Genomic DNA, 25,248 nt, shown 5'->3' with positions numbered 1-25,248 from the left:
TCTGGCCCTGAGCCACAGTCATTCTCCTCTACGTTTCAATGCCTCACTATGACCTTTTGAAAATGCTTATTTGTTAATGTATTTCTGCAGCTCATTCTTATGACTCACGTCAAGTTCTCTCATATATGCCTTTGGTTTTACCTGTTAAAAAAAGAGGCTTCCATCAAGACTGAATGAGTATATACGTAAAATGACAGTGTTTTGTTACATCTGCGCTCCTCGTTTATTTTCTTAATACTTCCCTTTTCTTCTTGTCTTTACTCTTCTGATTTTCATCCTCATAAAACTGTCTAGTTAAACCGTTTACTGCCATCGCCGTCTTCTCTTTTGTCTTTCTTTCCTTCTTAATCCCCATCATTTCTTTGATACTGTCATCGTTCCTCTTCATTCATCTTCTCTTTTATTGCCACTTCACTGATTTTTCTCAACCCCTTTTCTCTTGTCAGTCTTGCTCAACTTTTTTCCTCTTTTTTTTTTTTTTTTTTTTTTTTTAATGCAGTCGTTCCTTTTAAACGTCCGAAAAGCTCTCTTGTGAACAGGAACAGGAAAGCGTGACACCTCTAAAAGCAGAGGCTTATGTGAGCATGACTGCATGGGTGTGTTTGTGTGTTGCATCTTGTTAATACAGCAGGAGGCACTGCTGCTCCTCACAAGACAATATGTGCTACCATAAGTGTGAAAAGGCTCCTGCTGATGATGCCAGTTTCTCAGCACGATAGGTGTATCCGAGGTAGATTTTACTTCATTAAAATACCATTAAAAAGAGCGAGAAGCACATTGTCCACAGAGTCATGTCACAGGTCAGGGGAGATCATAATATACTAAGATCATAGCCGAGCAATGGGGAGATGAGAAGATTTGTGGAGTGCAGCAGTGTGGGAAGAGGCTGTCAGACTGTGTAAAATTTAATTAGAATATTTTGAGAAGGGATTTTCATCCCCTCAGCTCACACAAGACTTTAAGGGATGAAAGTAGAATAAAAAGTGAGCCAGGCATGTTTTTAAAAAGGGATATCCCTTTGTATCTGACATTTACGTGTAATTATGGAGACTTTTTTCTTATGAAGGCGTACTCTGAATTATTTGAAGCAGATTTCTATGAAGTCCTTATTGATAGCCTTGTACTCTGGAAGGCAGGTGGGGGTTTGTGCATCCTTGCATCGGCTATCCAACGTACTGATGACGATAGGGTTAAAAGTAAAATACACTGTAGGTACCATGGTTTACTTAAAAGTCAAAACATATTTCAGTGTTATTTTGAATCTTTTAACAGTTTTGCAGGACAGAAGAGGATGAGCAGGCATCCTAATGCTCAATTATTTTTCTTCCTAACTGCAATTGATGTGCATTTCTAAGGGAATAGTTTGTATTATAAGAAGTGGGATTGTTTGAGGTACACATCAATAGACAGTGCGTTGTGTGAAGAACGTGGGGCTCAGCACATCCTCAGTTCAGAGAGGCGGGCATCACAACTGTTAAAAGCAGAACGATTGCTTTGGAAAGGGTCAACAGCAAACATGTACTTTAGCTGATGTTGACTGGAAATTATGCTCTTTTAAAGCTCTTATTGTTAACGCTTGGTGTAGGTGTTACAAAGGAATTACATCACCGACAAACAACAGCATCAGGTACAACTCAGCTGCATTGTTCATACATAAAGGAAAGCTGTGAAGGTCCAAAGTACAGTATTTTCTGCACTTCATTAATATCTTGGTTTTGTAAATTATATATATTTATTTGGCTTTGTGAAGCACTTTGAATTGATGCACCTTGTGTATGAATGGTGTTGCATAAATAGTGCCTTGCCTTGCCTTCATTTGTTTCTCAAGAAACATGTTTGACCTCCGATTGATGCATTAATTTTATTTTTATAATCTTCCAAAAAAAAAAAAAAAAAGAAAGAGCAATCTTATTTGCCACTTTATTTGACTATTGAGTGCAATCTGAACTAATGTGTGCTACTGTTGTAGAACTCTGCGTCGAGATCACATTGTCAAGGTCGTCTCTTCTCGCCCGCTCATTTCTTGGTCTTGTCTTGGAATTCTCTAGTCTTGGTGTTCTTGATTTCAACTTGTGTACAAAGGGTGGTTTTATTGATTTATGTCTATACAAAAATGTACTGATTGGGTTTAGGTTTTGTGGGCCTAAGCTTTGCCTTCCTATCAAAATCCTAAAGCATGCATGTTGGATTAGGTTCACAACTCTAATTTGGTGCTCAGGAGCAACCTCTTGCTTCTTTAGTGCACTGACAACATGGTAAACACATGTAGCCTTCCTTTTATTGAGTTTCTGTACAGCTCCTAGCAATCTGAATTTGAAATAAGAAAGAAGATGCTCCCCCTGAAGTATGGGGAAAAGCCTGCAAAACATATATTCAGTCAGTTTTCATATTACAGAAAAGAGCCATAAGAATAATCAGCAGAAAACAATATAGAGATCCAACTGATCCATTATTCCTTCAATTAAAATTGCTGAGATTCCAAGAATTAGTAGATGTCAATATTTTACAAATTATGCTGAAAGCTCACACATATGCACTTCCAGTTAACATCCAGAATAGGTTTGGAAAAAGAGAAAGCAAGTATAACTTAAAAGGAACAGAGATCTTTAAAAAACTAAGGTTTAGGACTAAAATAATGGAATGTTGTGTGTCTGTAAAAGGAATGGAACAATCTGGAGAAAGAAATCAAAGAATCTAAGTCAAGCACCACATTTAAAAGATTGATTAAATCCAGTATGTTAAAGAAGTATAATGAAATACAATAGTTACATTTGATTGTCTTTTTGTTGTTGTTGTTGTTGTTGTTGTTGTTGTTGTGAGAAGCACTAGGTTTATTGTAACTGTAGAATTAATGGTATGTCACTGTCTGTGTTGGCCTTCCGCTATTGTATTTTATTGTATTATAAGTATGTGTGAGAATATATGTGTGGGTGTGTGTACATGTTTGTGTATGTATGTATGTATGTATGTATGTATGTATGTATTTTCATGTTCTTTGTTGTTGTTCTTAATTTTACTTTTTTGTAACTGATTTCTGGGGATAAGGGGCAGACATAATATGACTTATCTTCTTTCTGCTCCCTTTTCATTCTTGTTTGGTGACTTCATTTACAGAAAACCTTTTTAATTTACAACTGAATGAAATAAAAACAGACAAACAAACAAACACTTGAAAGAAAAACAATTGTTGAATATAACCGAAGATCCTTCAATCTTTTTTGATTAATAATAACAAAAAAAACTCAAAAGCGATTCCGATAGTGCTGATTGAATCTCCCATTTTCGACAGTACGCGAACGCAACACAACGAGTCGCGTCATCACGTATCCCAGAATCCTCCGGACCAGGAAGCGGTGCGCCGGAGAGAGAGGCTCTGGGCTCTGCTGAGTTTGTTTTGAAGATGATGGAGGAAGAGGAATTTGAATTCGCTGAAGATCTGGAGGCTATTCTGCATCTCACCCCGGAGGTGCAGCTGGCCATTGAGCAGGTGGGACCGCGGCTCCGCGGTGCTGCCGCAGCCGACTCGTCCCGCGGAGACTCCGAATACAGTGCAAATATTTATGGCGTCACGCTTAAAAACAGCCGTGTCGAATTGTTGTTAGGTTAGAAGTGACGGGCAGCGTCGGTTTATCTGTAATCACGCGGTAATATGAGTAACAGGAGACTTACTGACTGTCATGTTATTGTTTCACGTCTATCCTCGCTCGTGCTCCATTATCCACCACGACTGTCTGGCAATTCTGCTTTATTTTTGTCTGCAAAAGGTTTTCCCCAGTCAAGATCCACTGGACAGGGCAGACTTCAATGCGGTGGAATACATCAACACTCTTTTCCCCACGGAACAGGTACAGTCAAATGATCAAGGCATCATTTCCATCTGTTGTCCAGTCTCTACTCTTCCAGTATCCATAGATCCTGGTACTTTCTATACACCCTCCATTCAAGGTGGGGTCTCTGCTGCTGTTTCTTTTGTCATTGGATGGAGACTGTGTCGCACAGGCTGCCTGCACACACACAGCACCAGTTACAAGCTTTTACACTCATTAACTCAGACATCTAAGGACTTTTGAGTTGAAGCTCCTCCCAAACCTCAATGTTTTGGCCAGAAAGCTTCTGAAGCGCTGCTCGGATTTTAACAGCTGAAGGAGACAGGCCCTGAATAATCCAGAGGGCTCTGATCCTGGGTCTCCTGGTGCGGATATCCCCGTGAGGTGGTTGTCCACTTTTGTATCCTGCAGCTTTGCACACACATAATGTCATGAGCAGAGCTATTGCCAAAACAGGACGTGATACAACAATTATTTTTTGGAAACCAGAGCATGAAAGTAACATGCTTTCTGTGGAAAGACCATTCAGGAATGTATGGTATAGAATTCACAACGTGACCCATGTCATACCTAGAGTCAAGAATCTTGATTTCAGGATGAACTTTTGGAAATTTGAGCTGTGTGAATGTTAGGTTTGCCCAAAATGTCTTTTCATTTATTGAGTGAGAACCATGTTTGTGTCCTGCACACTTGAGTGTATTTGTTCTCCATAAGGGGTCACTGTAAGCTCACAGTCTGTGCTTTACTGTAGAAGCCAACGGGCTGTGCTGGCTTCATCTCATATTGTTTCATGTATATTAATTGAGGCATTGCTGTTATATTTTTTGAAGTTTTGTGTGTGTGCTTTTTTTAAAGTGCATCATGGTTCTTTGTTTGATCTCGGTTTGTTTTCTTCCTCAGTCTTTAGCGAACATTGATGATGTTGTGAACAAGTTTCGCCTGAAAATTCGGTGAGTTGATGCGAAACTCTCACCAAACATTTTCTTTTTTTGTGTGTCTCGATTGTGCTTTAGCAGCTAATTTTGTCCTTCTTCCAACAGACGGCTGGATGACAACATCAGGACGGTGGTCAGAGGGCAGACCAATGTGGGCCAGGACGGCAGGCAGGTAAGCTGGGCTGTGGCGTGCTGTTGTGGTAAGATAAATAAGACAGGTTTAAATTTTCTTGCCCATATATTAAAGGTGCTGTAGGCAGGATTTTGCTAGTCAATGCTAATTTTTCTGTATTTTCTTTGGATTAAATGTTAGAGTATCCACTGATAATCCTTTAGGAGTGTAGCATAATTGCACTACCGCGAGGGCGCAGCGTTTCCATCTGTCTCTGTTCTGAGCTGAAAAGGAATCTCGACAGCTCCAGGTATCTTTGACCAATCAGAAGAGCCCATGAGGCTCTAACCGTGATTGGTCGAGGGGCGTTCGTCGCACGTTCTTGTGGGAGGGGCTTAACTTGCGTAAGGGCGTGATGTCAGAGAAAACAGGACAGGATTGGCTGTGCTGGGTTTCAAATCGCCATCTTAGATGGGTCAAATTGCCATCTTGCTTAGGTAACCCTAAGCAAGATGGCGGAGATACAGAATCCTGCCTACAGCACCTTTAAATAACCTATTTTGAAAAATGTAATAATTTTGGGGTTCAGTATCAAATTACACGACTCGATTTTTGTATTCCTGTTCTGTCTTTGCTAATCCACATTATTTCCCACACGTAAAAAAATATCAAGAAACCATTTTTTTTAGATCAGACAGTAGAGATCTTAATTTCTTCAATGACTCCTCTGAAGTTGGAACCTGTGCTCCTCCCCCTGTCCTGCGCTTTCCGCTCTCCATGTTGCTTCCATGGAAAAGGACAATATGACTCAGATCCAGTCCCAACACTGGCTGTGACTTTGCCTCTTCACGGAAAACACGTCTGTGAAACGGATTCCATCATGTAAAGTCTCAGATTTCTGTCGAGCTGAGGTTTTGGAGCGTGTCATATCTTGTGGGATCACACTGGAAAAGAGCGGCCCTTCTGATACAAACCAGGTTGCTCTGTCAAGGAGCCGTGGTTTGAGGGGAATGCGACACGGACGGCCGACATGATTAGGTGTGCATTGTTGTCAGCGCGTCTGGCCCGGTGGCCGCGTCTTTACCAGTTTGCTACCGTTTGATAGCGGAAGCACACTAAATCCCCCTCCAGACCAATAACATTAAACAGTCACACACAATAATTCTAGTTTGTTTTTCCAGCCCCTCAGTGCCCCTCCAACATTTCCCGGGAGGGAAAATTCTTTCTGCAGATGGAAAGATGGAGAGGTGCATGTTTCAGGCCGGAGTTTGAAACATACAGACAGTAAGAGGGGAGTATGAACAAGGCCAGCTCCCTCAATGACCCGAATGCAGGTAGAAACCCGAGACGATAACGTTGATGGTGAGCGCTGAGAGCAATAAGGGGACAGAGAGCTGAGGAGGTTTTCATTCTGTCAGGAGTCAGACAGTAATGTGCTTGACAGACGAGAGTAGAAATGTGTCTCTTTGTGGCAGTCAAAATGCTTTAGACTTGCTCCTGTTTTATATTGTTTTACATCATTTACACGCTTATGTAATTATTTTATGGTGTAGAAAAAATAGAAACACAATACCAGCTACATAATTGTAAAAAGGATTTTTTTAATTTGCTTTTTTTTATATATTTGTATTGAAAACAAGACTAATTGACACATATTTTACGGTGTGGACTGATTATCTAAGGTTAATGTTTTGAGGTAGTTTGCTGTAGGATTGAAATTGGTTTTTAATAAGTTGTTCCAGCTTGGAAACTGTGGTATAAAGAAGAATTTATCACCCATCACTGGTTGTTATTCAGCTAATTTCATGGTCTGCATCCTTGAGATTGCCACCCTGCAACTAATTAACTTGTGAATCACACATTTAGGCCTCAGTGTATGAATAGAAACAGGCAGAGTTGGGCTACAAATATATATATTGCACTTCACAGCCTATCCTGCGAAGCAAAGATGCCAATATAAGTTCCATTGTTTAGAGTCGCCAAAAAAAGGCCAAAGCTGTCATGCCCGAGAGCCTGATCTGACCCGTGGGATGACATTACATGGTGTAATCATAGACTGAAATGTTGCCATAAAAGTAATAGCTGCTGCTAATTTATTGAGAGGATTGCATTGTTTTAGTGATGAAGCATGGAAAGCTTACATGAACTGTTCCCAAAATAGCCTGAGCATCACATAGCCATACTGTGAGATTGATATCTAACTGGAAAAAAAGACTTTTGTATGAAGATGTTTGATTAAATGTAATTACTGTAATATTTGGAAAAAGCCAACTATCTATGAATATAATAGAACCAAAATAATTGATTTCAATGTTATTGTGTCATCATTTTAATGGCTTTAACAGCTCAAGTTGAAATTATGCTGTATTGTTTGAGTCTGAAACCCGTGCTGTTGTTTAAAGATACGTTATTCTATTAAACTTTTGAAAATAAGCTAATGAAAGGAACAATAGCCTTAATGCTATTCCATTGATGTGTTCGTCTTTTGTGTTTCAGGTATAGACATTGACGTTAGCACAGCAGTGGCATTAAGTTAAATTTTACACCTTTTAACGAAAGAGCTGAAGATAAAGTCACTCCTCATGTATTCCGTTGTGTGGGAATATCAGAATTCAGATGGAACATTTGAATGCTCTTCTGGACTGTAATAAAATCACAGATATGTATTTATACATATCTGTGTACCCACACTTTCTATCTGTCCTCAGTAGGAATTACTGTAACATCAGTGGTAATGAAGCGAAGTCAGTTAAAATATTAAAAACATTTCTATATTTTCGTGACTTGAATGATTTAACGTGGTCAGAATGTCACAGAGGCCACTTGTCAATGTGCGGCAGGTTGTGACAGCAGCAGGAATTTCCTGGCCGGCTCTGACTGTGTGCACACGGCACACACACACCAAATACCTGCATTTCACTGCGGCCTGCCAACGCCACGTTTTGCTGCCGCGCGCAGCTGCCAGTGTATCTTCGCGCCTGTGCTGTTGTCATGGCAGTGGGGACGATGTGCGCTCCACAGCTGCCTGAGCCCAAAAAATTACAGAGCTAATGAAAAGGCTATTTTGCATTTATTACATTTTTTTTTTTTTTTTTTTTTTTTTTTTCCGAGAGGGTGGTGGGGAGCGGGTGAAATGAAAATTAGGGATATGAAAAAGTTCTCGTCTGAATCCATTTGTGGAAGTCTCAGCTGGAGAAGCTCATTAACAAGAGCAAACATTTGTTATCATTTACTGCCTGCCGTTCACATTCCTACCCCTCCTAATTGATTGCTTTTGCAGGGTCACGCCATAGTGAGCCGCTAAGCACAGCGCTGCACACACTCACTGCATTCATAACATCACACCCTCGTGCACGCCCACATTGAGGCGATATTGCTCGTGCGCTCTGCTTCCCGGGGTCCTCTGGGGGTCATTACCCTCTCTGTCCACAGTTTTGGGTGGTCTTCGTCTATCTGGGCCCTAATATAAATATTTAATGTTAACTTAAAACGGGCCGTTCACGGCTTGTTGTGGGATTTCATGCTTTCATCTCCACCACTGTGTCAGTGAATGTATATATTGAGCTGGAGGAAGCTGTGGAGGAAAAGGATGTCCGAGCCTCTTGGTGCCGCCGCCACGACCCCGTGTGGGCTAAACAGGGAAAAGGATGGACGTATGGATTTATTCTGTGTCGAAAGAGACCAATTAAAGTGATGGAAAAAGCTTTAGGTGCAAATCGTGTAAATGTTATGACACGTCTGACCAGATATGTTAAATTAAACGCCTTGAACTGGAGACCGAGATCGATCGAATTGCTTCTTGCTGTGAGAGGTGGGGCTGGAATTAAAGGATATTTTGCAACAATGTACAGACCTGTTGGTGTTTTCTAAAAGCATGGGTGAAGGAGTGTTGACATTCATGTGATGAAACATTTTACCATGAGGAGTGATTTCTGAAGCTTCTCTATTTTTTTTCTCTCTCTCTCTCTCAACTGTCTTTTCTGAAAATGTTTACATCAGGCGCTGTGCTCAGGCAGCGCTCCAGCTGTTAAAATAGCACCGTTGGGTTGATCTGATTTATTGTGCTTGGCCCGAAACTCCAAAGTACCGTTTTTATATGCTCTTTACTTGAGAAAAGCACACTGAAATCTGCCAGAGGGAGACATAAAGTTCATCCCAAGCATGTTCAAACATTGATAAGAAGTGCCCCACTTCTTGTCTCGGCTCTGTAATATAACCTCATCGTGCCATCCAGCGTGCCGCTTATTGCATGTTAGGGATACACTGCTTTTGCATGTGCGTGTTTGTGCGAGCGCAGATAATATCTCTGGCGCTGAGGCACCCGCTGGGCAGCGGCCTCTCTCAGCTTTCCTCAAGGCTAAATACAGGAAATGAGGACGGGGAAGCGTGCCAGATTGAGCCAGCTGAGTCTGCATGAGCGACAATTGCAGCCTCAGAGCTGCCGGCCTCCTCTGCGTGCACGTTGTTTACTCAAGAGCCCCTCCGGGGAATGTCTTTAAAGGCCCAGCGGCACTCCCTTCCTCCCCGGCTCTCGGATCAAACACTAATTACTTAACCTGCCTTTATTTTTCTGTTTAATTCGCTGGACAACCGAATGGTGTCATGCAGCAGGAAAACAAGAGGATCCATTCGAAACGCAGCCGGTTTTCCCTCATCGTCACCGAGGCCGAATCAATACCGGCGTCGTTTGTCACCTGGGGGTCATTTTTGACTTGCAAGACTTTTTCATGCAAGGGGTGCGCTTGTATGAATGCTTGTGTAAATCACTGCGTATTTATTTATACTCCGTATGTGTTTTGGCCGTGTGTGTGTGTGCACATGCACACTTCCGTGTGTTTCGCTCTCCCACTGTCCACTTGTTTCATAGAGGTGCTTGTAAAAGTGGTGAATTCCTCCCACAGCTGGTGCCGGCTGTTAGCATTCCTTGTGTGCATGTGTGCGTGTGTGTGTGTGTGTGTGTGTGTGCGCGCCAGAGAGTCTGAGGAGAGTCGAAGTTGTGTCTGTGGTGCCACAGCATCAGGCCAAATGAAGCCAATTACCCTGGCATCAGATGTCGGAGGGCAAAATCTGGGTTTAGGACCATCAAAGGACAGCTGTCATGTCAGGTGATGGCGAAATATCAGAATAGCACTTCAGCCCTCCTCCGGTTGTAACTGTCATCTAATCTGGGCTGGCTTTATAGGCTGTTAAAACTGCTAATGATCTCTTTAGCCTTCATGGTGACGGTCTCGGCGCGGAGCTTAGCCGCGTGGCCTGGATGTCACCTCGGATCTATCAATGTCAGATATCGAGATAGCTTGTCAATTAGACCTGCAATTAGTATGTTTGACACTGGAGAGATGGAAATGGGCATTAGCAGGGTGGATTTTCACATGGGGGGCCGGCTCAAGTAAACACCCACATCCACAAATATGTCGCCAAACAACAGCTTCTCACGACAGTTTATTATTAATAGAAGTGCTTGTTGAAGTAGAATGGAGAATTAATTTTTTTTTTAAATAGATAATATTAGGCTTTACTATGTGCTGCTGGCTGGTTTTTCGTGTTCATGTTTCCATCTGCTCATAAATTTGTGGTTTCTTTGTATGTTGCTTTGGGGGGAAATGTTAAGAAATGAATGAAAACACTCCAAAAAAATTACACACTATACATTTCATTTTGTTCATATTGCAGCCCCAAGAATACAGTTAAAACAATTATATTCACATTTAGTGAGCTGACTGCTTGAAACTTCATCCGTCTGAGAGTCTCTGTACAGCTTGGTTTTTGTACAATATGTATGAACAACCACATTTCACAGTGTGTGAAATGCGAGTAAAAACAGCAAGCAGTAATTTGCAGATCCATAAACCTTTATTTTACTTTATTATCTTGGATTTTATAGGAGAGATTTGTTTTTAAAACACTAGGACTTAAGAAAATTAACAATTCACACAGTATTATCGTGAAAGAATGTGGTGAATGTAAGGTCAAAGGTCGGTCAACATCAAATGCTCTTCAAGCTGTACTTGCACCAAGGAATAAAATTTGCCTTTATGAAGTAAGAAAATGTTTGGAAAATGGGAGGCCTTTCTGTATGGAGTTTGCGTGTTCTCCCTGTGTGTGCCGGGTTCCTCCGGGTACTCCAGCTACTCCAGAAACATGCATATGAGGTGAATTGGTGACCGTAAGTGTGTGTGGGGGGGATTTGTGTTTATCTGTTGGCCATATGTTGGCCCTGCGATGCACTGGCGACCTCTCCAGGTGAACTCTGCCCTCGCCCATGAGAAGCTGGGATTGGCTCCAGCCGCCAGTTTCAGCACCTTGATAGGATAAGCAGTTCAGAAAATGAATGAATGATTTTAGGTAGTAGGAGAGAAAGAAAGATGCAAACACAAATCTATTTCACCTCATACATAATAGTATGTACTGTGGCTGCTGGATCATGTGAATTAGTTGATTTGATGTTTGTGTTTGTCTTGTGCAGGCTTTGGAGGAGGCCCAGATTGCCATCCAGCAGCTCTTTGGAAAAATAAAGGACATCAAGGACAAGGCAGAGAAGTCTGAACAAATGGTACAAACGCACACACATACACGCACACACCGGGGACGTTCGGTTTAGGGGTCAGTAGGGCAGCTTCAGTCATCTTTTTGTTATGAGAAGCGCTGCTTGCGTGCGTATCGGTGGGTCAGGAAGGGCAGTAGGTTGGGTGAGTACAGAAAGAATGGGGTGTTTGAGGGCGACGCTGGCAAACAGACCTTCCCTCATGAGCCAAGTAGAATTAATTTCACAAAGCTGTGGGCGTGAGACTATTCTCGCTCTACTTCTTTTGTCTCCGTACTCTGCAACACTTTATAACATTTGTTTATCTTTTTGTTTCATCTTGGTTCTTTCCTCCCCCCCCCCTCCTTTGCTGCCTCCACCTCCTCTTTCCCACCGAGCCCCTCTGCTGCTGAGCCAGTCTGACTTGTTTCTGTGCAGGTCAAGGAGATTACGAGGGACATAAAGCAGCTGGACCATGCAAAGCGCCACCTCACCACTTCCATCACGACCCTCAACCATCTGCACATGCTGGCTGGAGGTGTCGACTCCCTCGAGTGGGTATTCCTACAACCAACACCAAAATGAAATACAATGAGCAGTGACCTTCGTCTGGGAGGGAGAGATTCGCTGCTCTCAGCAGCAAAGTTGGGGGTTTTATGATGTGTTTGGCTAAAACCTTTAAAGACAGATATAAATAAATAGATTAAAGAGAAGAACAAACAATACACTAAATACGCAGCTCTCACATTCATATTGAAAAATCAAATGCGGATGTGTAAAGGCGTATTGCTCCTTTTTGGAATTTTCCAATAACGGATGAACACTAACGTGTGTTTGCTCCAGGGCCATGACCAGGAAGAGACAGTACGGTGAAGTGGCGAACCTCCTGCAGGGTGTGGTCAACGTCCTCGAGCATTTCCACAAGTACATGGGAATTCCCCAGATCAGACAGCTGTCCGAGAGGTAACTAGTAACTCTGATCACGTCTGCTTGTTGTCTTATTTTATGAGCTGATTTGGTTGCGTCTGATAAAACAAAGTCACACGATCATGAAACGGTGAACAGTCTCACATCAGTTTGAGAGTTTTGAAGGTATCTCACCCTGTTATTTTCATGTTCTGGAAGCATGCAGTGGATTTAGCATGTTGAAGCTGGACATACTCGGGTTTGTTTTTCCTTCTAAAACAACAATTAAACTGTTATTGACAGGCCATAAACAGTTTCAGCCACACTGGCTTTGTGCAGGGCTTCATTCTGTTGTGTTTTGGAGACTTCCGCATAAAAATGTTGACATTAATAACCACAAAAATGACAGGAAATTCTAGAAAAATAATTTGCACGTTAAAAAGGAAGTATGAAAAAGTAGGTAACAACAAGCCTCTCTGTGACTCTGTTGCTGTTGATTTGTATCTTTTGCACATGCAAATAACAGGCTGGGCGTAATAAAGTGCGTTGTCCACAGCTTCAAACATGTAAATCTTCTCTAAGTTGTTCTCTGCAAGAAGTAGCGAAACTGTCAAACTCATTAAAAGTAGCCTGAATTTGATCTGACTTTACAGCCAGCCTGAAAGATTCCACAGCTTCTCAACTCCACTGTTGAAACGCGGTTTCGGCATTTGAGGAGGCCTTCTGCATATTATGTCCCGCAAACACACACACACACACACACACACACACACACACACACACACACACACACACACACACACACACACACACACACACACACACACACACACGCACACACAGGCCCACACATAAAGGAAAACACAGGAAGGAAACTCGCTGAATAGCCTTTCATTATGCCAACATTTCTTCCAGGGTGAGTGTAGAAGTGCGCTACTCTGACGTGTGTGTGTGTGTGTGTGTGTGTGTGTGTGTGTGTGTGTGTGTGTGTGTGTGTGTGTGTGTGTGTGTGTGTGTGTGTGTGTGTGTGTGTGTGTGTGTGTGTGTGTGTGTGTGTGTGTGTGTGTGTGTGTGTGTGTGTGTGTGTGTGTGTGTGTGTGTGTGTGTGTGTGTGTGTGTGTGTGTATCTCCATATGTTTGCTTCCACTTGCACATGTATGTGCAAGTTGCACTGTCACAGTATGCCTGTGTTTAGTTGTTGTTTAAGCACACACACATACACACAGTGAAACTCTTTGTCATGCTGTTTTTTTTTTTTCTCACACATCTCAGACCAACTTTCCATTTTCACTAATATTTTCCAAAAACAAAAGAATCACTGGAGCTCGATATTCAGGTTCAAAGCATCGCCGATCCCTCTGAACACGTAAAATAAAGGACAGGCCTGCGTTGTGTTTGGACTGAGGTGTGGTAGATGGTGCTCATACCAAATAACAGCTGCGTGGAAGAAGTGACTGCTGGAGAGACGGATGAGAGGAGAGAAACAGGGAAGGGAAAGATATGAAGGCAGGGCCGACAGCTGGATGCCAAAAGCTGATAAAAAGTATTAAGGGACGTCTGTGGGAAAACATGAACAGGGTTATAGCCTCTTCACAATGAAACATATGACAGCACGGTGCTATTAAAGCAGCACAGTACCCTGTGTGTGTTTGTGGAGAATTGTGTGTTTCCACTCATTTGTATAAAAGTATCTGTAATGAAATTTGTGCAGATATAATATAATTTGGACGTGTTTGTGCTTTCTGAGGTTTCTGATTGTCTACCATAGCTATCAGTCTATCCAAACATTTACACGGCCACAACTTTGATTGAACTAAGTTTTTTTTTTTTTTTTTTTTTTTTTACATTTATATAAATCCGTCAACACACGTCTTTAATGCGCTCCAACAAATCTCTCTGCAGACAAACAAATATCGTTATGCACAAACAAATAAATGACATACAGAAATAGAGATGCACACAGCTGCCCACGTGCACGCTCACAGCATTTTGCGCCTATAAGAGCCACTTACAAGAAGGAGATGAAGAGACAAGTGAAGGTCTTGATGATAAGAGGTTGTTAAGGCTGTAAAGACGGTAGTTCTGGTGTTTAAAAAAAAACGGGGGAAACGTCTACCAGGTTACAGGCTAATATTCATATTAGAGCTTTCTGACAGTCTCCCTGTGACACCTCTCTATTTAATTCGCAGAGAAATTAACCTTTTGTCCTGACAATAGTTTGAAGTATTTGAACCGTGACTAAACGGAGTCCGTGCAGCTGTCACCTCTGAAGAAGTTCAACTGTGATTATTTTTTAATAAGCCTTCTCCCTCCTCATCACTTAATACTTTTCTCCCTGCCTCATCTTACACCTCTCAGCCGTGGCACGCTGAGAGAAATAGAGAGGCAGCGATTGGCTCGTGCGAAGCTGCACCATGCGGCGTGTACGCGTGGAGCCGCAGACATCAAACTCGTCACCCGCGCGCCGCAGTCGGCGTGCGTGATCGGAGTGTAAATGCTCCACAGTCCGCCAGACAGAAGTGGACAGCCATTATTGAAATAAGGGCTACTAATCCAGTTGGCATCTGAAAGTGATAATAACTCTCCTCCCTCTCCTGTTTGTTCTGGATGGCTGTCGTGGCTCCGGGTCTTGTCCTTGATTAACCTGGCCCGGCTGCTTTTGGACGCACGCAGACACACAGGACCCAACGGCTTTGCACCATTGTTTTTGAGCTATTTCACTCCAGAGCTTTTCGTGTTTGGTTCCGTCACACTGAAAACGCACCACTGCTCCTGTCGATTGCCAGAAGTTAAAATGTATATGCGAAGTTGATGGATTTAAAATTCCCACAGCGTCTTTCTGCTCATTTCTGGACAATAGCTCAACTGCTTTTGATGGACTGTTAGCCATAAAAAGTCTCAGCCGCAGTGGCAGAGCTGAAATATCCAGGCCTCTCAGTGGCTCCTGCTTTGTTGTATATTGTATATTTCCACATAAAAATACTGACATTTTAATGCAAAGTCAGGAAGATTGAAAAGATAATCGAATATTCAGTGACTGCAATTTCTCTCCTGCAGAGTCAAAGCGGCACAGAGTGAACTGGGGACGCAGATCCTGGCAGACTTTGAGGAGGCCTTCCCTTCTCAGGGCTCCAAGGTAAAAGTGGTCAATAGCAATGCAGTTTTTGAGATTTATCTTTTCTTTTATTGCGACTCTTAAATAGTAGATACTTTATTGGTGCGATCTGTGCTCGCAGAGACCCGGCGGACCCAGTAATGTGCTCAGGGATGCCTGTCTGGTGGCCAATGTGCTCGACCCGCGCATCAAACAGGAAATCATCAAAAAGTTCATCAGGCAGCACCTCTCAGAATATCTGGTCCTTTTCCAAGAAAACCAAGACGTGAGTAAGAACTGAAAGAAACGTGGTTACAGACCTCAGTCCTGAACATGTCTCAGAGGTTTGAGGCGTGCATCTATTACCATCTGATTTCTTCTGGATTTAATCCTCATGATGAGCCTACGTTGTTTTTATTAAAAGAAAAAAAAATTGAAAGCCTTCTGACTCCGCAGCATTTTCTCACTCTGACAGGAAGTTCTTTAAAAAGTATTTTTCTCCTGTTTCTCAGGTTGCCTGGCTTGACAAGATCGACCGCCGTTATGCTTGGATCAAGCGGCAGCTCGTAGACTACGAAGAGAAATACGGGCGCATGTTTCCCGAAGAGTGGTGCATGACGGAGCGCATCGCCGTGGAGTTCTGCCACATCACCAGGTAGAGATACGAAAAGCACATCGCATGTAATTGGCCTTTTATTATCGGTGTCTTTTAAAGACTGTGTCTCCACCCAAAAGAAAAGGAAAGTCCTGAAAATGAAATCGAATTATGCAGGCAGTCATGGAGAAATTGGCTCCCAGGACTTCAGAGTTTTTAATGAAGTGAACCCGATTGTTATGACGTGTGTGGCACGGCTCTGGAATCCGGTACAGTTCCCTGCACTGTTGACGTAGGTGGCCTACATGAGCAGTGACCGAGTGTCAACACTCCTCGGTCCTCTGCTTTCAACTAGATGACAGAACAAAGAGCTGAGCCTCAGCGTGTCACGTCTGGCAGTAACCAGGAATTAAAAAAACATCTGGCGAAAATTGCACTAATGTCTTCAGAAAGAGTTCTGACAAGACATGATTGTGTTGAAAGTAGAGCTGGAGCCATAATGATGTACTAAACAAGGATCATTACAAGTCTTTCAGGTTGTCAACGTGTTGAAATGCTCTAATGAGCTGTGTGTGTGCGTATCTGTGTGTGTGTGTGTTCTTCAGAGTGGAGCTGGCTAAAGTGATGCGGACGAGGGCAAAGGAGATCGAGGTGAAATTGCTCCTGTTTGCCATCCAGAGGACAACAAACTTCGAGGGTTTAATGGCCAAACGCTTCACAGGATGCACCTTGACAGACACGCCTGGAGTGAGGAACACACACACACACACACACACACACACACACACACACACACACACACACTCTCGAAACAGCATTAGAACTCTCCCTGTTGTCGCTTTATACGCACGCATATCTCAACTCTCTGTTCTCGGTGTTTTCCAAGTGCAAATTTAGAGTTTAAAACTCATTACATTAGCTCCAGAAACCAGCTGGAAATTCCAAATTCCTTTCAGAATTTTTCTTCTGGGGACAATTGGATCATTCCAGAAGTATTTCCTGGTTTTGTGAGTCCTTCACAATAGATTTTGTTAGCGAATACAAAGAAGGCCCTCAGTTTGTACTTGAAGTCTGAAGATCTTAGGCCTAATGATGGTTTCCTGACAGGGGAGGATGAAGATGAAGACATCCCGAATATAAATCAAGAGCTTAAGTTGCTTCTCGTTACAGAAACTCTGGTCGACACTTGATTTAATGCTGAATGAAAGCGGAGCCGATGCTAACAAGACGTTTCATATGACTCGGTGTCACAGCGTCATTTTACACACATATAAATATAGACAGGCACAAACACACACACACACACATAAAAAACACACACAGATACAAGTGCGCACATAAACAAGCATAAATATATGCTTGCAAAGATGCACACACACCCTGAAGCACCCTGAAATATAACCGACATCACACACTCTCCTTTCAATTTTCACCAGCGTCTGATTTTGTTTTATATTTATTTTTGTGTTTTTGATTTTTATTGACTTCACCTTTATGAGAGAGTGTCAAACAAATTTCACTGACTTTTGTTTTCTTTTTAATTGCACCAACAACAAATTCTCTCAACGTCGTGTTTGACAGAACTCCATGTGTTAATGCGTGCTACAGCCACAGGTTTGCGTTTGGAGCGTCACAGGCTGTTAATCCGCCTCACACTGATGATTTGAGGGAAAAGTGATATGCGGTGGATGGACAGATTACAAAAGCCACAATGATAAGTTTAGTGAAAGCCAGCGGGACTCAGAGGTGACGATGTTTAGGTGAGACAGAGGCCTGTTTGTCCTCGCTTCACTTCACACCCATTCTGTTCAGGTTCTGTAATTCAATCGGGGATTTAGCCCAGTGCAGGTTCTTCAGAGGCATGAAGCAATGTAGAAATCTGAGCTTAAACTGAGCTTCTAATAGATCATGCTGTGCATGTTCAAGGTGGGAAATGTGTGGAAACTGGTGAAAAACACACTTGAAGAAATGGATCTATATTAATTCAGCAAAAGAACTTTACTCCTGATGATGTCCAACCTGCAGCAAAAGAGGCCAGAGAGCCCTCTGGACCCGACCAACCCCTTTCTGGAGGACGAGGCCGGAGAGGACGGCGGTCCAGAAAAGGAGGAGGACCTGACTAAGGTGAGCTGGCACGGACCGACACCGTCGAAGCACTCGCGCAGCGTGAAGATGTTCTGTGATGTCGCGCTTCCTCCGGGCCGACTAGAACGCCTTGTAGTCGTTATCTCGCTAATCGCCCATTTCCCTCCTCTCTTTCAGCCCCGGAAGCCCAAAGCTCCGGACAACCCTTTCCACGGCATCGTCTCCAAGTGCTTCGAGCCTCATCTATACGTCTACATAGAGTCTCAAGACAAGTGAGGAACACACGAGTTACAGGCGGGGAGTGTGGAATTAGGCCGCGGTGCACAAACCCCAGAATGAGGAGCAGGTTGTGCGTGAAGCTGGCACTTGCATGCTTTTTCCACTGCTCCCTTCATCAATCAGATCCCCCTCCTCCTATTCTGCCTCACTGCCTCTTCTGTCTTTCCATCCCTTGTTCCTGTACATGCCTCTCTCCCTCTCTCTCTCTGTCTCTCTCTCTCTCTCTCTCTCTGCTGTGGCAGAAATGTTTCCCATTAGCTGCACAACCACAGACACCGAGAGAAAGAGGGAGGTTGAATAAGTGCTGCTGCAGCAGATCTGCCTATTTTCTTTCCCACCTCTTTAATTTTTTTCTTTTTTTGTAGCCTTTTCCCAGCTTCCTTTTCTGTAATTTGTTTGATTCTTTCTTTTTAACGTCTCCTTTTGTTTTGTTTTTTTTAACAAAAAATATAATCCCATCCCACTGTCATTTTAGTAAACTTTTATTTTTTTCATTCTGTGCGTATATGTGTCATTTTCACCTCACCTTCCTTTATTTTACTAACATCCTCCCGTTGTCCATCTGCCCCCCCCCCCCCCCCCCCCCCCCCCCCCCCCCCCCGACTCCCCCCGGTGTTGCTGATGGCTCCTAAAACTGCACACAGTTTTGTGACTCCTGTGCTTATGCAGCCCCCGGCTCTTTGCTCTTTGGAGCGTTAAATGCTATTCGCCTCCCCGAGGGGGGCGGATTGACCTATTCCGCAGCTCCAGCCTCATTTCAGCTCAATCCGGAGGCCTTAAACAGGCAGTGGCCAGATCGGCCGGTCCCCAGTGGGACATAGCGGAGGAGAACAGTGCCTGCTTGTTTTGTCCTTGGCTTTAGTTCCTTGATTCAGGAAAGGGCCACACCAACTGGCTGCAGACCTGTTGACTGTACTACTGAGAATTTGGATGCCTGGAATAGGTTTTTTTTTTTTCTTTCTGTTTTCTATCTATTCATCCCTCTGTTTGCTAGTTTTTTTTTTTTCGTTTCTTTTTCAGGGGTTAGGGACCTATCATACGTTCCTGTTTTTATGTGATTTATCTAATTCTTTTCATATTGCCTGTAATGAAACTCACACTCATGTGTTTGTGTCTTTCGATGTGTGTGTGTGTGTGTGTGTGTGTGTGCGCGTCTGGATATATTTCGGCTATCTGCAGGAACCTGGGCGAACTGATTGACCGGTTTGTGGCGGATTTCCGGGCACAGGGCCCACCCAAGGCGGGCACGGAGGAGGGCGGAGCCGTGCTGCCGAGCTGCGCCGACCTGTTCGTGTATTACAAGAAGTGCATGGTGCAGTGCTCTCAGCTGAGCACCGGGGAGCCGATGATCGCCCTCACCACCGTCTTCCAGAAGTTCCTCCGAGAGTACGCCTGGAAGATCCTCTCGGGAAACCTGCCCAAGTAAGACTGCACCCGGTTCGGTCAGTCTTTCAAGAAAGTGGATTTCGTAGTCGTCCCACCTCCAGGTTTACCGTCAGAATCATGTCCCGTCGCCACTGAGGGAGCTCAGCATGCAGTTCTCACAGCCGTAACTTCGAGATCGTTATTGCCCGTGACATCTTGAGTTTTAAAAACTACCAGAAAGCAGCAACACAGAGCTTTGCCCTCAGGACTTTCTCTCTACAGCTGTCTAATCACGGACCAAATCCAGCAGAATGTCAGACATTTGTAACACGAGCCGCTCAGTACTGTCAGAACTGCAGCAATATTGAAGAAATGCCAGATATTGAAAGAAGGAATGTCTCTTTCCACATTTTCTGACATTCTTCAGCCATCAAATCGAAACAAATTCAGTCAGTGTCATCAGAGGAGAGTTAACTACAAAATCTGCCCCTGTTTTTCACATTGAACAAAATAGAATTCTATAATCTGCAGCCTCAATGCTTCACCAAATATTAATATTCGTGGAAGAGATGACACTTTTGGTTAGGTTTTCATGCGGTTTATTGACAGAAAGTTCAATAAGTCAGTTCCCTGCCATCCTAAAGGTCTCTCATGGTATCGGTGTATGACACTCAGTCTGTAAAGAAAGACAAACAATCCACAGCAATGAAACCTAAATGCGCTTTGGGTTTTTTTTTTTTTTTTTTTACTCTTTATTTGGTGGTAAATGAAACTTAAATAGCGTAATCATTTCAAAAATGTATACCTCTACAGAAAATACACGGCTTCAGAGACCAAAGGTAGAAGAGCCGGATAATTCTAAGAAATATTGATGGTTTCAGGGTTAGTACAAGAAAATTACATTTAATCATATGAAATTTCTACCAGAAAAAACAAGGTTTTTCTGCTGCGCCGATGATTTCTCATCTGTCAGCATTAATACATTCTCCTGGTCAGTAACGCCAACAAGAAAACTATTTTTTCAGGACGTGTTTTTCCACAAACAAGCATGCCACGCCCTGGCTTTGTGTCCTCGTATGGCGCTGCGGCCGTTGAGGCGTTCAGCTTGAAGGCAGCATCGTCGGGCCCGGCTGTGTTTGATGGATCCGCGCGGCACGCCATGAGCGATCTGGAGCTCGTTACGCTGTGGCAAAGTCTAATATGCTACCAGCAAAAACATCTTAGGCTCATTGGCCACATTAGAGCTCATCGCTGGCAGTGGTGCGCGCGCGCACACACATACACACACACACAGCTCTCTTTCTCCCTGTCTGCTAATTACACACTTGTGCTTGGCGACTAATGCATAACATGCTCCTGACTGGAATACAGGCAGTGTCATAGATGCACTCGGCCTCTTTGCGAGTGTGTTGGCTTCCAGACTCCTGCATGCAGACGCCGCTGCTGTGGGTTGGTTTCGCAGGGTTTTGAAAGGGGCCCTCAAAAGGAGCGCAAACTGTGATGCGGTTTAACCCAAATGTCTCTGTTATGACGTTTATTAATGACTGGGTCGCCAATGAGGCCGCATATACCCAACATCCATACATTTGCATCTGCTTATAATTATTCCCTTTGTGTCTCAGTTACTTAAAATGACCTTTTTTTTTTTTTTTTACCTGGAATTTAAATTAAAGAAATATGTTCCACGCAGATTGTATTTTGTTAAAGCTCCAGGAGCATTGGGGGTTCAACAGCAGCCCGTTCTGAGAGGAATAAAAGTCAACATCTTGAGGCGAAATCGGCCTGTAATTTAAAAAGGCACATGGCTGTCTATGAGTGAAATGTAAACAGCACAAAGTCCAACCGCACATGTTTAAAATACACAACACTGACCACCGCCATCACTCCAAAAATTACACATATCTACAAAATGAGATCAGTGAGGCTACACTGCAGCTATTAATCTGACTTTGTTTAGGTTTTTGGGTTGATGTTTTTGTACAGCAACTCTTAGCTTGATATTTTCAAGATAATATTGGCATATTTTGGCAAATATTGTCTCAAAGCACCATAAATGAACACATAAGTGAATGAATTACCCCTATTTTCAACAGCGTTAACCAATGGGAACCATTGTGTGTCAACCAAAGGTGCAAAAGAAAAGGTTTATTTTTTTTAAAAAGTTAAAAATAAAAGAAAAAAAACTTTGTTTGAAGGAAAAACCACCAATTTAACTTCTCATTTTAACTTAAATTCAAAAAGGTGCAACTTCAAAGTAAACAATTCCAAAAAGTGACATTATTTATTCACCACAAATCCAGATAAAACTTTTATCGTCATTTTGCACCAGAAATTATATATAATATTACTATTATTATTTAATTTATTTATTTATTTTTATTTTTTTGGAAGATTAGTAAAATGGCTGGATTTTATCAAGAGGATAATGTCATTTCCATTTAAAACTTTATTGAAATCCTTTTATTTCGAAGCAGGAGTTTGTCTCTAAGCTGTTGTTGACATAAATGGTCAACTCCTTCAGTTTCAGAATCGATAATTTAACACCCACTGGAACTCTGATTCATCCTCCATACAGGTGTAAAGAATTAATGAGCCTGATTGATAAATGCAGCCAGAGAAACTACAGATATTTGTTTGTTTTTTTATGCCGAGAATGAAAGTGTAACGTCATCAGAAAAATAAATATTCAAGTGAAGAACAGATACCTTCCTGTTGATTAGTGTTTCGGCATTTATTTAGATTTTAATTTTTGTAACTATGGGCTACAGGGGGGAAAAAAAGGTTTAAAATATATACTTATTCTATTTATCTGAAATCCACTTTGAGAGCTAATCTCTGTGGTTGTCCAGCGTAATTTATTGAATTAGCTGGCGAGTTTAGAAACCAACAATATGTCGCTGGACGTACCTGAACTGGCGCGACGTTCTGGTTTTCTACCTGCGGTCCTTGATCTCCTCTGTGTCTCTCCCCGTTTTCTCCATCCGGCCTCCAGATCCAGCAGCAGCACCGGGGGTCTCACCATCAGCAGCCTGCTGAAGGAGAAAGAGGGCTCCGAGGCGGCCAAGTTCACGGTGGACGAGCTCTGCCTCATCTGCAGCATCCTCAGCACGGCGGAGTACTGCCTGGCCACCACACAGCAGGCACGTGCACTCGCACAAAGCCTCCCTTCAATCGATTCCAAGTCGGTATTTATCGGTGGAAAATCCCTTAATATGGGAGCACTGACTGACTGATACATGCCGGATTGAGTGTTTTAGGAGACACTTACTGCGAGGCCCAAATAAAACAGCTTGAATGGATCCCCTCTGGGTTTTTTTCAGCTTGTTTAGAACAGTTTTTAGTATTATGATAAAGGTTGACATGCAGATGATTTGTTTTTCTTTATAATGTGTTTATGAGTGTATTCATGTTTATGTGTTTCAGTTGGAAGAGAAGCTGAAAGAGAAAGTAGATAAAGTCCTGGTGGAGAGAATAAATTTAACGGGGGAGATGGATACATTTAGCACGTAAGTCACAACTTCAAAAAGAGAAAAAACGGAATCTTGTTTTGACAGTTATTTACACTTAAGACCAAAAAGCCATTTTCATGTATTGATTGATACAGCTAATATATTATCAGATATATTAATATATATTAAGGTATTGGAATTTAGATTTTTATGATCAATAAGCTAAATTCATAAAGTAAAAAAGTAAAAGACATGCATTTGTTGAATATGAGTGAAATCTTATCCTGAATGTCATGTTTTTGTCTTTTCAGTGTGATCTCAAACAGCATCCAGCTGCTCGTCCAGGATCTGGACGCTGCCTGTGACCCTGCTTTGACCGCTATGAGCAAGGTGAGACACACTCTCCCATTCAGCTCTTATAATATTGTAAGATTTCAGTGTGTTCATGTGTTTTAATACGTTCATCAAAGTTCAAGAATTTGTTTTACTTTTGCCCTGAAAAGAAGACACACTGCATGATCAAGACACAAAGAATTTCGAAGTTTAGAAAAAAACTGTCTTAATTTTAATGTAGAATTTTGAATGCTGTGATTTTTTGATGTGTTTTATTATGTCTAATTGTACATGATTCTGTAAATTGGTATTTTACTTAAGAGTTAAAAGGAAATTGATTAGAAATAGGAAATTATTTAAAAAGCTACTTAAATCAAGGATTGTCTTACGAGATGCTGCATCGTTTCCGTCCCTCCGTCTCAGATGCCGTGGCAGAGTGTGGAGCATGTCGGGGACCAGAGTCCTTATGTGACGTCCATTATTATGCACATCAAGCAAAATGTGCCGATCATCCGAGACAATCTCGCCTCAACGCGCAAATACTTCACTCAGTTCTGCATCAAGTTCACCAAGTACGACTCCAACTCACTAATATTTGATTAAAACATGTTTTATTAACAGTGGTTTTTGTTTATTTTAGTTAATTCCTTTGTTTCTTCTGTTTTCGCCTTCAGTTCTTTCATTCCCAAATTCATCAACCACTTGTTTCGGTGTAAGCCGATCAGCATGGTGGGAGCCGAACAGGTCAGTTACATTTATTCTTTCTGTATAGATGTTTCCTTTTGTGTCGGTGGAGGTTTTAGACCAGGTTTTAGTTTTCTCCTCTTGCACATGCAGCTTCTGCTCGATACCCACTCCCTGAAGACGGTGCTGTTGGATCTGCCCTCCATCGGATCCCAGGTGCTCCGGAAGGCGCCCGCCAGCTACACCAAGATCGTGGTGAAAGGCATGACGCGTGCAGAAATGATCCTGAAGGTGAGGAGCTGGGCGGAGACAGCGACGTGGAATCGACTCCAGTACAACGGGTTTCCTTTAACGTCTGAAACAAACCCAGGCTAAACCTTTCCTCAGGGGTGAAAGTGATATTTTGAACAGATCAATTAACGTGATTGAAAAGGCGTCGATTGTACGAATGCAGCACATTCAGTGGTTAACAGTGAGCTGATGCTGGAGTGTTTTCAACAGCGGCGCTTCGACCTGCGTTTCAGTGCGACGTGACGGTAGTCGGCTTTTTTTTTTTTTCGGTCCACTTTCCGCTCCTGCCTGTTCCCTGATGAATGTTGGAAAAACACTCCACCTTCCACCTGAGGCCACTGCCGATCATTTTTAAACTGTTTAACTTTTCACGTATAAACCCAGAATGAGCCTCCGCCTCAAACTGATGCTTTTTAATGAGAACCTGAGTTGAACTGTAAATACAAGATTCCTCAACTTAAACACGGCATCGGCCCTTCTCCGTCTTTATGAGACACTTGAGGTTTTATGACTTTTACCTTGGGTGGCTAAACTCGTGCCGCTCATATTTTTTACGACCACAGCTCGAGTTTCTGACCTTTAAAGGTTTTAGTTTAGAAGTTCAGTCAGACCTGTATTGTTTGAGTGCACTCTTTTCTAATAGTTTTTTTTGGCATTTAGTAGATTTGATGGTTGAAACGTTGACGTTCCCAGTTAAACATGAGCTCCGGCGCTGACGGTAACACCCGACCAGGAACTGCTTTTCCACCGGCGGAGGTTTGATCGTGGGA

The 25,248-nt window shown here is 42.7% G+C and overlaps 1 protein-coding gene across 1 annotated transcript in view; it reads left to right on the top strand.

Moving 5' to 3' along the window:
• Positions 1-3,349: 3,349 nt before the first annotated feature.
• The window catches only part of vps53 (VPS53 subunit of GARP complex), a 29,701-nt gene continuing 7,802 nt past the window's right edge, over positions 3,350-25,248 (top strand). The window contains 20 exon segments of the mRNA XM_030108751.1: positions 3,350-3,487; positions 3,765-3,845; positions 4,728-4,777; positions 4,868-4,934; positions 11,341-11,427; positions 11,836-11,951; positions 12,241-12,360; positions 15,361-15,439; positions 15,540-15,683; positions 15,910-16,052; positions 16,598-16,739; positions 18,018-18,116; positions 18,255-18,349; positions 19,536-19,778; positions 22,714-22,861; positions 23,145-23,227; positions 23,482-23,560; positions 23,927-24,075; positions 24,178-24,247; positions 24,341-24,478. Coding sequence (XP_029964611.1) covers positions 3,401-3,487; positions 3,765-3,845; positions 4,728-4,777; positions 4,868-4,934; positions 11,341-11,427; positions 11,836-11,951; positions 12,241-12,360; positions 15,361-15,439; positions 15,540-15,683; positions 15,910-16,052; positions 16,598-16,739; positions 18,018-18,116; positions 18,255-18,349; positions 19,536-19,778; positions 22,714-22,861; positions 23,145-23,227; positions 23,482-23,560; positions 23,927-24,075; positions 24,178-24,247; positions 24,341-24,478 — 2,220 coding nt within the window. The 5' untranslated portion in view covers positions 3,350-3,400.

This window comes from Salarias fasciatus, chromosome 14 (assembly GCF_902148845.1).
Source record: "Salarias fasciatus chromosome 14, fSalaFa1.1, whole genome shotgun sequence".
NCBI lineage: Eukaryota > Metazoa > Chordata > Actinopteri > Blenniiformes > Blenniidae > Salarias > Salarias fasciatus.
This window is presented reverse-complemented; position numbering and strand designations above follow the sequence as displayed.